This window comes from Amphibalanus amphitrite, unplaced genomic scaffold (genome assembly GCF_019059575.1).
Source record: "Amphibalanus amphitrite isolate SeventyFive unplaced genomic scaffold, NRLGWU_Aamphi_draft 001554F_arrow, whole genome shotgun sequence".
Taxonomy (NCBI): domain Eukaryota; kingdom Metazoa; phylum Arthropoda; class Thecostraca; order Balanomorpha; family Balanidae; genus Amphibalanus; species Amphibalanus amphitrite.
Genome location: NW_024883047.1, coordinates 132095 through 144596, shown reverse-complemented (window position 1 = coordinate 144596; position 12502 = coordinate 132095). Strand labels below are relative to the sequence as shown.

At 45.3% G+C, this 12502-nt stretch overlaps 1 protein-coding gene across 2 annotated transcripts; it reads right to left on the bottom strand.

The window, feature by feature from the left end:
- Positions 1-116: 116 nt before the first annotated feature.
- Positions 117-4027, bottom strand: LOC122373813 (cysteine and histidine-rich domain-containing protein-like). Of its 2 annotated transcripts, XR_006255110.1 has the most exons (5): positions 3966-4027; positions 1779-1898; positions 1030-1136; positions 521-770; positions 117-228 (listed from the first exon to the last, which is right to left on the bottom strand). XR_006255110.1 is itself a non-coding variant. In XM_043352186.1 (4 exons), the coding sequence occupies exons 2-4, from the start codon at positions 1852-1854 to the stop codon at positions 618-620; spliced, it is 336 nt and encodes a 111-aa protein (XP_043208121.1). In that variant the 5' UTR covers positions 1855-1898; positions 3966-4027; the 3' UTR covers positions 303-617. The 2 variants fall into 2 exon arrangements, 1 of the variants encoding a protein (XP_043208121.1); XM_043352186.1 differs by lacking the exon at positions 117-228 and having other exon boundaries at positions 303-770.
- Between the last annotated feature and the right edge of the window lie 8475 nt (positions 4028-12502).

Below are 12502 nucleotides of genomic sequence, written 5' to 3'. Positions count from 1 at the left end.
CTCCAGGGCAGTCCTGGGTAGCCTCATCACATATCTACAGTTCAAGTCAACCACCATCACATGACCCATCGCACCAGCAGTCGCGCTGCCTCACTCCTTGCAGCCGCCGTTCTTACAGTCTAGTACCGGGCACTAGTGGTTAGCGTCCCCCCGGCTCGGGTCGGCCACGCTGCTGGCCCGCTGTTTTAGCGCCTGGCTCAGAGAGGGCGACTGTGCAGGGCAGCAGCACTGTAACGAAAACCGGCTCAGATCAGCGCAGCTCGGCGGGGGCGAGGAAAACAGATGTCAGGAATCAGGATGCTTAGAACATATGGTTCACGTTTTGCTAGAATAAAACTATTTAGTTTAGTTTAAATTTTGTGATACACAGCAAACCTTTCTGCGCTGTAGGCGTACCTGTAGCAGGTGGGCAAAATATATCTCACATGATATTCTATCGTGAGCATGCAACACATTCATCGTAATACACAATATAGCCAAACAGTAAGTAAATATTATACGAAAAGTCACAAGTTGAAAACCTTTCACCGTCTCTCCACCAGTCGAGCGGCCACTCGAGCTCGCGTCACGCCGATTCTGCGGTCCTCCATACACGCCGGACGCGTACCATCGGAGTGTCAAACGGCTGGCCGCGGCTTGGGCGGCTCGATCTTCCTGTTGGGCGCCTGCGGGGAGAAGATCTGCTCTCCGACGGAGGGCGGTGACGACTCCTTCTTGGGCTTCTCCGGCTCCACCGGCTTCACGTCGCTGTGGAAGCCTTTGGTGCACCCTGAAGGAGGGCGGGTGGGGTAAGAACAGCGGGGATGGTAGCCAGTCATATGGCTGAGGTGAGGGACGTATCCATGCACTTGAACGATGAGCTGAGAATGTTTGATGTTACATCTGATTGCTACTCAAGTCAAACACAATACCAAGCACAAAACAGGAACTATCAACAAAGAGACAGCCGGACAGGTCTCACTATCTACATTAGAATATTTAGTCTTGTCAGTGCCATAAGTAAACATTCAGCTGGGACTCGGGATATACCTTTGTGTTGAGAAACTCGGTGAAGTCAACTGTTTTCTTGTTGCAGCAGGACCAGCCTTTGTAAGCATCGTGGAAGAATGGCGCTCCAGGGTGGAATGTGCACGAATCTGGAACGAACACAACACATTTTAACTCGTACTCTTGTTATGCCGACTGTTTTGCGTGCCTATCACATTTATCCACTATGCACAATTGCACAGTAATACAGCTAAACCTTGAACCGGGCGGACATACAGCCTCGCCAGCCAGCGCATCGGTCTGTCAGCGGACTGACCGACCACTGACCGACCACTGACCGACAACTGACCCAGTCCTGAGCTCGAGGTCGAACCCTAGTCGATGTCGGGCAGGGTGGGCATCCCACCCAACACCAAATTACGGTGTATATACACCGCATAAGCGTCGTCTTCCAAAAAGTCATAGCGGCATCATAGTCCAGCACTATACCACAGCCTGGGCCCAAGATCTGCACCACAGGGGCACATAAGGCCACGTCACCTGCACCAGCCGAGCAACACTCCAACTCACATCAGGGCCTAATTTAAATTGTCATGACATGTAGTCTAACTAAGTCAGCACCCACATTTTGAAACAATGCTTATGAAAAGAACATCGACTTACCTTATTAAGTCTATAAAGGCCAGTGGCCGAAAGCTCACCATTTTTTTCTTATATAATTATTCGGTTTTTTTCATTTTTGATGTCGAGGAAAACGTCAATTTCTTTTATTTATCTTATCATAGACTTACCTTGTTTATTTTCTTCTGGATTATATTTGTTTCCACATCCACGATTGTAGCACTGAAGCTCCTTAGACTGTGACATTTTACTTTTATGGAAAAGATCTTCAAAGGACGCTTGGTCAGTATCTGAAAAAGAGCACATGTACCAAAAGCAGTTCAGACCAGCATAGACAATACGCATGAGTCACCATGCATGAAATTTGGTAGGCTGGTAATCAGGCACCTAGATCTGTCTTCTCAGGATATATAAATGAATGCTCCGGATATTTCCTTGACATCAGTGATCACTTGATCAGTTTTTGCACTTTTCCAGAACTTGGTGAACTAATGTTTGCTTACTACCTAGTGTTTCAATGGCATGGTAAAAAGCAAATTGTACACACCTAGGTATTAGCCTTATAACTGATGTGTGTGTGCGGGGGGGGGGGGATAGGAAGCAGAATCGGCCCCACCTGTAGCCTTTTTTCTTTGCTCTCGATGGTTAATCACTTAACCCGTGCCGGGCCGGGTGGGGTGTTTGAACACACCCCCCCCCCTGTGGTTTTTCGCAGATATCTAACCAACAGCGGCGCGTTCAGCAGGCAGTAGCAGCAGAACACCTTCAATTAAGGGCGCACTGCCGACTTTTGGTCCCATTGTTTCCATGCAGCGCCCATAGGGCTAATGTTAAAATGCCAAAATCAAAGGGAGGCACGGTGCCCCAGTGCCCTCCCCGTTCCGCCGCCTATGTCACTGTTCAGGCATCTTTTCCACACATTGTGAAAATTTCAGGCCCAGGGCTCTCAAGGTCAGGTTACCAGGTCAGGTCAAGTGACCTCACCTCAGAAAGTTTCAATCCTCGTCATAGCTACACCGACAGAACGATCGCCTTGAGGCTTGAAACTTTCAGCGATTGATAAGAGTAACAGTATGTACAAAATGTATATCTCGAAATTTTAATTAAGGTTGTCACATTTCCCTGCTGCGGCTACCTGTGTCCCGTTTATTGAGTGCATTGTTTAGTATGTTTATATGAATTTTGTGCAACAGAGGCGCAGTTCAATTGTCTCCTGTTGACTTACCTACCTATAATAGAAAGGTCGCAAAATCAACATAACCCTGAGGTCAGTGATATTGACATTCCAAGTCAGTTGGGGGAGGTTTGGTCAATGGTTGTCATTTTTAGCACATGCCATTTTTGGCAACCATGTGCTAAAAATGACAACGCTATCAGCTATTTTTAGCAACGATGAAGCCGATTTCGCTCCTCAGCGAGGAAATCACGATTTTGGAAATACAAGCACTGATTTTGGAAAAGAAGTGCTGCCACCTGGTGCAAGAAGAAGAAACCAGCTTTAATATGGCCGTTGTTTGTATGGTAGTCCAACGTTGAAGTATACCCTTTTTTGTGGCCCGAAGTTGGAACTTTAAATTGAAGCATCCGAAAATGATCGATATTGATCGAAATCATGATGTTGATGAAAAAAATAATATGTTAAGTTGAGAGAGGAGGCCATTTTATCCAGATGCGGTGGTTTACTTCTTGAAATTATTTTTGCTTACGACGACTGCCATGTAATGAGGGATAATTAGCAGCCATCATTAGCAAAAATAATTTCAAGAAGTAAACTTCTGCATCTGGATAAAATGGCCTCCTCTCTCAACTTAAAATATTATTTTTTTCATCAACATCATGTTTTCGATCAATATCGATCATTTTCGGATGCTTCAATTTTAAGTTCCAACTTCAGGCCACAAAACAAACTACCATACAAATAACAGGCATATTAAAGCTGGATTCTTCGTCTTGCACCAGGTGGCAGCACTTCTTTTCCAAAATCAGTGTTTATCTTTCCAAAATCTTCATTTCCTCGCTGAGGAGTGAAATAGGCCTCATCGTTGTCAAAAATAGCAGAATCGTTGTCATTTTTAGCACGTGTGACAAAAATAGCACGTGCTAAAAATGACAACGATTGACCAAACCTCCCCCGACTGAAGTACAGTTCCTCTACGAATACGTAGGCATTTTGCAAAATGCCCGGAATTTCTCTTTGCCTGTAACATATATACTGGTGCTCTTATCTATCGCTGAACGTTTTAAAAAACGCCTTTCACGTTGCAATTCACGTTGCCGCCACGTGCGCCACGCTGACGCGCATCGCCCGGGAATCAAACCCTGACCCGGATGGCCGAATCCAGAGGCAAGAAACTTACCCCTCCTAGACAGAACGTCCCCCCGTCGCTTAAGAATTCCGATTAATACCACAGGACGCCGCCGTTAAATTTGAAACACACACCATACATCATACCCGACACACACCGCATAAATATAAATACATACCAACGCTCAAATTATAAAACGAGTGAAGTGTTACCAGTAGTAAAATAGTTTTTTCATTACGTCATTGAAACCAATTATTTGATTGATAGCTTTGACACAGGGCTTATGTAAGCATGATAATTTTAACAGGTTTTCACACATGAGAACTAAATAGCATGAACATTTTACAAATGTAAGGAACCGAATAACGAAAGTCAAGATTCAAAGGTCGTTTTGATATTTTTGTTCAAAAATTTATGACGTGAGCAAAATTAATAAATTTTAAAAGTATATGTATGTCGTCAGGTTTGAGTCAGCTGCGCAGGAATCACCCGCATTGAGCCGCTGCCATATGTCCAGAATCTTCGGGAGTTCCCTTCATTTCTATTTTGAGGCTAGGCTGCAACACAGCTGAACATACAGTAGAATCCGCAATAGATCCTCGTATACCTAATAGATCCAGCCGCTTATCCCGCGACCGCCTGGGGGGGATCCGATCCCCCCCAAACAATCATGGTAAAGTCAAAGTCATGTAAGGACATTGACACACCGGCAGCCTGAACAGTGGAACATCGGATCAAATAATCCGGCAGATGTACACCTTTTTGCACTCAAAATAGGCATCTTTTCAGTCAATTTCGGCGAATTGCATTCAATTTTAGCGATCTCTCATTTGCTTCGAATAGGGGCATTTTGTTTCGTCATATGATGGGCTCTACTTTGACATCGGGCACACCACATCGATATCAGTCATGATTTCGGCAAGGGGCATTCAATTTCGACAAGGCCTTACGTATTTAGACGATAGACATGGATTTAAACACGAGACATTCAATCTCGTCATTTTACAATTAAAATCAACATCACTCATTTGATTTAGACATTGCTTATTTAAAAATCGTTAATTAGGCAGTTAATGAAAAATAAAGAAAAAAGACCTGCTGGATGCTGGTCGTCCCAGTCACTCCTAATCATGCTGTTCAGAACCTTATGTAAATATGTAAATTTTGCGTACAGCACGGGTGGTAAATTCACTCTCACTCCATCTGCATCCTTATCTATCTGAATCCTTATCATGCTTCGTTGTTCCCTGCTGATGGTCACCCATTGCACGCATGCAGGATCGCTCCGACAAAACGCCCGTCCCTATACGTCTTGAGCGGCTGTAAGCGGTGGCGTGTTTAATTGCAGCGGGCCCGTCGAATGTCGAACGGGTCCCTGAATGCTTCTATGATTCTACACCGGCCCTCGGCGCACACCGACCTGTTCTGACGACGTGGCATGACTTGAATGCCGCCGCCCTCGGCCCTTCATCAGACTCCGCATCGTTTGTTTGTTTGTTTTGTTGGGTTAGGGCGCGGTAGGCCCTTTCGGTCCAATGAGACCATTGCAGAGCCGGGAGGTAGGAAGTTGGGGGAGACATTGGTCTGGGCAGGCACCCTAGAGTCACCGGGGCTGAGCCCGTCCGAATGGACAGGCCGATCAGCCCCCAAGTACTCTCTGCACCCGGCTACGGGAGTGCTACCCCGGGAGCAGCGGTGCTGCTCCAAGGGAGCACTGCCCGCATGAGATAAAGTTGCCTGTCCAGCCTAGAGAAGGGGTTGCGGCGTGGAGGAGAAGGATTTGAATATCCTGCGGATGGAAACGACGGCACGGGGGAGACTCCGCATCAGAACATACGCGACGCCCGACCCAACGCCGGGTCGGGCCGTCCAGGGGCAGCCAATCCGCGGCCGACAACGAGCACCGCCGCGGGCGGCCCACGGCCCGGACCACGACAGCAGCGCGACGACGGACGGCAACAGCTCAACAGCGGCCACCAGTCAGCCCCAAAGTCAGCGGCGGCAGAGCCCACAGGCTGAGGAGCGGGGGAGGGGCACTCCTACATATCCGTGAAAATGCGTTATAGCTTTCACATGATAAGACAATTTTATCATAAATTTAACCCGCGCCCTGGTGGGGTCTGTTTATAACGCGACCTGGTGGGGGGGGGGGCTATTTTTTGCCCCCCCCCCCTCGTATCTCCGAAACTACTGGACGGATCCGCAAAATTCAAACGGCGTTCGATAGCCCTGTCAAATTTGTTGAGGGAAACCAAATTTTATTGACCTCGGGGTCACCGATGACGTCACAGGTCAGGTCAAAGATAAAATGTTTCACCGTTCACGGGGCTTCTAGGGAAAGCGCTATAACACCGAGTAAAACGCATTTTGTCGAAAATCAGCGATAAGACGTCAGTTGTCTAGTACATATGTTGCTATTAGAGGTCACTGGTTATACCAGGTCAGGTCACAGGTCAGGTCACCAAAGGTCACGAAGGGTCACCACATGAACCCAACTTTACTAAGGTTGTGCGATGCATGTTTTATGGCCAGTTTTTCATTTCCAACCCAATGGTGTTGGTTATAAGACCATCAGGTACGGTTTAGGTCACTTTCTGGTGGAGGTCAGGTCAAGGTCAGGTCAAAAAAGGTCAAATTTCAAAGTTAATATTTTTGCATAAAATGGATATCGATTCGATGCAGCTCGTCACGGGGAGTCTAATGGTGGTCTTTGATTTGCACTACGAGGTCTAGAATTGCTAAAAATTGAGTTTGAAAATTTGACGTCATCAATTTTGAACAGTTTTTTTCGCTATAACTTCGCCAAAAAAGAGGTATCAATCTAAAATTTTGTATGTGGATGGAAGGCGGTAAGGACTATCACATATATTCCGGTTTTTGCGAAATTCAAAAAACTTTTTGGATTTTTTGACTATTATTTCCCAAAAATCTATTTTTTGATTTTTGGGGGTCAAAATCAAAAAAATTCAAAAATTCGAGATAGCAGTTTTGTAGCCGTGTTAATTTTACAGCTTTTATGTCTTAAACATTTTTCTGTATTTGCAAAGCTATAGGCCTGACAGCTCTTCCCGCGAAACCCTTTTTTGGGTCGAAAACGGCAGAACATGACGTCACTCTGACGTCATTTCCGGCCAACCTATCATAGCTTTTGGAAAAATTTTTTGGTCACAATGTGTAAAATTGATGTCCGGGAGGGTACTGAAAGTTTGGTGACGATCGGCGCAGCGGTTCTGGAGATATATCGAAAAGTCTGGAGGGGGGGCAAAAAATAGCCCCCCCCCCACCAGGTCGCGGGTTAAAGTAAATCTATAAAAAAGCAAAACAACCGTTGTCTAAATTGATCGTAAAATGTCAAAGTCAAATGCAGTTCTTCATTTACAGCTGACCATTGTCGAAATTCTATGCCACTGTCGAAATTTGACGCAACAGATCGAATATGAACCGGTGATATTTAAAATTGATGAAATAATTCGAAATGTGTGAGGTATGTCAAAATGGAGGTAGCTCTGTCGATATTGAATGCAAAGTGTCGAAATTGAATGACCAGATGCCGATTTGTAGTGCAAAAAGGTGTAGTTTGTTGGTACCTACTGCAGATATCATCAATGACTTTTTCGCACATATCTGCACAACGTTTGAACCACTGTCTATTCAACTGATCTACCATCTTTTCTGCCAGCTGATGAAATCCCATTTGAAATACAACCATGGCACGTGGCTCAAAAGCTATCGCAGCCATGCGGCAGAGCATGGCAGTTCCAAAGGAAGATCTACCAGTACGCCTTATGAAAGAATTTAGCATCGAATTGGCCGTCAGGCAGTGCCACTGGCTCACATTTTCAACAAATCCCTCAGGGAAGGCAAAGTTCCATTGCTATGAAAACAGGCGACTGTCATTCCCGTGCCGAAAAAGTCGCCACCAGAGTCTCCCGGTGATCTTCGTCCTGTGAGTGATGAGTCTGACACCCACTTTCTGCAAGGTTCTAAATCTAGAACAATTCGTTGAACCCCTTATAGTGGCTGACATTAAGTCACAAATTGACGCAAGGCAATATTGAAACGTGAAAAAGGCCTCGGCGGCTCATTACTTGATACGTTTGTTCCACAGCCTGTTAATTTGCATGCTTTAAACTTTATGTTAGCATTGGTCTGACATCATAAAACGAGCCTGGTTCAAATTTATCACGAATTTTCTGTATGTACCATATTTTACTCGAAGAGGGCAAAAGAGCTTTATCACCGCTCATTGCCAAAGAAGACTGAGGAAGATTTTGAAAATTGGGTTGTGTAACGGAATGGCTGCTACCAGTTTACGCGGTCAAATGTGTAAAAATACGCAACATTTCTTCAAAACTGCGATGGCCCCTACCTACAGGGGGCCTATACCTCCCGGGTCTCCCCTATCCTGCACCTTCTCCCTGATACGGGCAAGCATACGGCTAACGGCCCAGGACATCAGACATACACATGTCCAGCTTCTGTGGACTGATCTTGGACCAGACAGATCAAACGTTCCTGGTCAGCGAGCCTTCAGGTTACCCTGGTGCAATTTTGTTCACCTCTTACCGGACGATCGACCAAAGATTTTCTCTCGGCGACAGGTTGCGACCATTTCCCGGTCATTTGCCCTTTCTCCAGAATACTGGGAAGTTATGTCTGCACCAGTTCTGCGTCGTCTAGCTCGATGAGCCGGGGCGCCGACCCATTGAAAGATGGCCGTGGACAATGTTCAGCAGAAGTTTTCGACTGGAGACGTGGCTTGTTAGGGCTTCAGCTTTAGAGACAACATCCGGTGCCGATGGATTGTCGACCTGGAGACTGCAGGATGACTGTTGGCAATCAGCCTCCTTGCCAGTTTCCTTGTGGATAAGCCTGTCCTTAGCTCCGCACTTCGCGATGACGATCTGCGCTATACCCGCCTGGCGGTAGTCTTCCTGCCGCGACCTAGCTTGTTCTCAAGCGTCTATCCGCTTCTGTCGTGTGACAATCAGCGCCAAATCTTGCGGCAACTCATGCCCAGTGCCTCGGCGACCTGGCCGTGGGTCATCCGCCGGCAGGCGGCAACAATGCCGACTGCCCCACTGTGGAACGATTTGTTTTGCAGTTTTGCCATCCTGGACACCTGGTCCGCGCGCGCTGGGTACTGCCCCGGAAATGACCTCCATACACCCCTTGACCGGTCACTGGTCAGGGTCACAAAAATTCGAAGGTCACGTGACTAAAATGTAGCCAAGATGGTCTGGGAGCCAGCACCGGCGAAGTATGTTGATATTGCGCCGTAGAAGGCAAAATAAAGGTTGTGGGAGGGTGCGACATTAATTTTGGGACACCCTGTAATTTTGAGCAGTGTTTTCGCTATAACTTGGCCAAAAAAGAGGCATCAATCTGAAATTTGGTATGTGGATAGAAGGCAGGGGACTATCATATATATTCCGTTTTTTTAGTTCCAAAAGCTTTTGGGATTTTTTTGGGCAAATATATCCCAAAAATTACTTTTTTAATTTTTGGGGGTCAAAATCCAAACATTAACCCGCGACCGCCTGGGGGGGGGGTCGGATCCGACCCCCCCCCCTCCGTTTTTCTTGAATAACTCATGAACCGCTTGCGCTATCAACTTGAAACTTCGCATACCTTCTACCACATCAATTTGACGTCTCCTGTGCAATTTTAAAGAAAAAATGTTCAAAAATTTCTGAGATATATCGATTTTAGTGATGTAACTACATGGCGTTTTCAGTCAAAAAATGGTAAATGTTTAAAAAATCGCCAAAAATCGAGGTTTTAAGCAAATTGCAAATTAAGGACATGAAAAGACGCAGCTCAACGAGTTCTTTAAAATGGCTATCTCGGATTTTCCATAAAATGCGTTTTTCACCCCTAAAAATTCAAAAAACTATATTTTTTGGAAAACAGCTAATAAAATCCAAAATTTTGAGAATTTCCAAAAAAACGGAATATATGTTATAGAGCTCTATTAGAACATTAGATGTCCCAAATTTCAACTTTCTATCTTGATTTTTGACCCCCAAATTGTAAAAAATAGCTCCAACATGCATAGGGCATGGTGACGTCATCAGCATTTTCGCGAATTAGAGGCACTTCTGAACATCGCATGTGAAAACAAATGGCACCACTAGATTCCTGGGACAAAGCTGGTCTAGAAAAGTGCATTTTTATGTCAAAAATAAAAAGTTGAAAAATTGACTTTTTTTCTTAGCCCTCGTTTAGTTATGTATGGTATAAACGATTTTTCATGCTTTCAATGCACACTTATCACCAGCACAGTGACTTGGGGTCACATATAACCATTACCATCGGATTTGGCGTCAAAAATAAGCCATAAAACATGTGTCGCACGCCCATGTAGCAGAAAGTGAAAACCGTGACCTTTCGTGACCTGACCTGACCTTGACCCGTACTTAGTATGACCCCTATACGCACATGGTACCTTCACTAGGTCTTTGAGGTCATTTGTGGTGAGTTTCGAGCAGCAGCTATCGATTCCGCTGTCCGTAAGCCTAATCATGCAAAACCCCTGAATTTGACCTTTGACCTGACCTTGACCCGAAAGTTGACCTCAATCTTAAAATCTTAAGAGTGCTTTGGGAAGGTCTCGTAGAGACCTTTCGAACGCCGCCTCGCGGGGCTCGATACGACCATTGGTTCTCGAGATAACAGGGGGGGGGGGTCGGATCCGACCCCCCCCAGGCTGATGTGGGTACGGAAATAGCCCAGGCGGTGCCGGGTTAACCCTGGCCCGCACATGCCATTTTCCCATCCTAGAACGCACATGGGGGGGGGGGGGTTGCCACCCCCCGCGTCATTTCGTTCCTGTTGGAGGTAGAGCTTAGCGGTAAAGACCAAAAAGATTCTTTAGGAAGAGCCGAATCCAATGATACCCAGTTTTAGCTTCTCAGGTCAGTCATTGACCTTCCAGCTTAGGTCAAACTAAAAAATGTTGCTGTTTTGGGTCACCGTTGGATATCAAGTGCGCTGCTTATCATTTACCGATGACGATGCTGTTTTCTGGTGCCAAGCCAGCTGGGGCATTCCACGATAGATCGTACCAGGCCCGTCACCCTCATCTCTCAGATTTTAATGAAAATCGGTCCTAGGGGTAAACATAGGCCCCAAAGACGCCTGGCAAAATATCAGACTTCTCAGATCAAAACTTTTTGAGTTATATTGCATTACATGTTTTTAACTTCGGTATGTAGCGGTGAGTTTGATGGCCTATAATTCAAGAACGGGTTAAGCAACCAACAAAAAGTAAACAACACTAAGCTTGCAATGAATCAAAAATTAATATTATTATTTAAAAATTCCAAAGAAAAAATTTCATTGTTGAGCAAAAACCTTAATCTTTTTTCATTTGCCTCTAATGACTTTTGGGACCAAAATTTTTCACATTTTTATTTTTTTCAAAATAATCTTCATGTCATTGCAAATCGACATGCAAAAAATTAGAAAGGTGTTCTTTCTATAAGTTCCTCATTTTCCCGCAAACAAAATGGGTTTCGGAGGGGTTGATACGACCCCAGCGCGCCGTTTCGCTTCTAATAGAGCTAGAGCCTCGCGGAAAAAACGAGCGTGTGTGCCGTTACAAGTCGCAGCGATTGGTACCCGATTTTAAGGTCTCAGATTAACCGGTAGCGTCTGAGGTCAGGTCACGTGACTGAAGTTACGGGTTCGGTTTTTAGTAAATAACTTCGCAAAAAAATGGCCGCAGAGCCGCGATTTTGGCATCAATGTGTTCGCCTAGCTCAGGTGCATCGAATGGTATACTTTTTGCTAGGGTGAGGTCAACTTAAGTAGTTGACCTCGGGTCAAGGTCAGGTCAGAGCCCCTCAGGTCACGAAGCTGGGCAAAGGGTATCATATGGCATATCATTCGATTCGGAAGGTCTTCCCGAGTCCATTGGTGGCTTTCCCGACTCTCTAGCTCCATTTGATCGGGAGTTATTGACGAAAAACTCGTACGACCCTAGTGACGTCATAAATGACGTCACGCAAGGTTAACAATGCAAAAGTAAAGCATTGGACTTTGCAAGGAGTGCATGAAATCACGATACCATGTACGTGGGATAGTTTTAGATCATTCTCGGCGTCAAAATAACAGTTTTTATATTTCCCCATTGATTTATAACAGTGATGTCACGTGACCGACCTGACCTCATGTAACCTTGAAAAATTCCCAGATATACAAGTTGTGAGACCTCTGGAGGACACCATGTATGCGTCCTGTAACTTTCATCTCGGACAGCTATGGTCATTGGCGTCCAAAACAATGTCAGAACCAAACAGCCTTTTTCGCCCTCGCGCTTATAGGAAAGAGGGTTGAATGAACCCTCCTTTCACTTTTTTCAGATGACTCAGACTTGAATTGAAATTTCAGTAACCCGTGATGTCACTAGGCAGCTTTACCACGCCATTTGTAAGCTCCCCTCCCGAAATCACTATTCGAAACCGTTATCGTGACGTAAAATAAATACATTTATAGAAAGAACACCTTCCTAATTTTTTGCATACTTCTTAACAATGAGCCAAATATTTTTTTAAAGAAATAAAAATTCAAAAAAATTTGGTCCC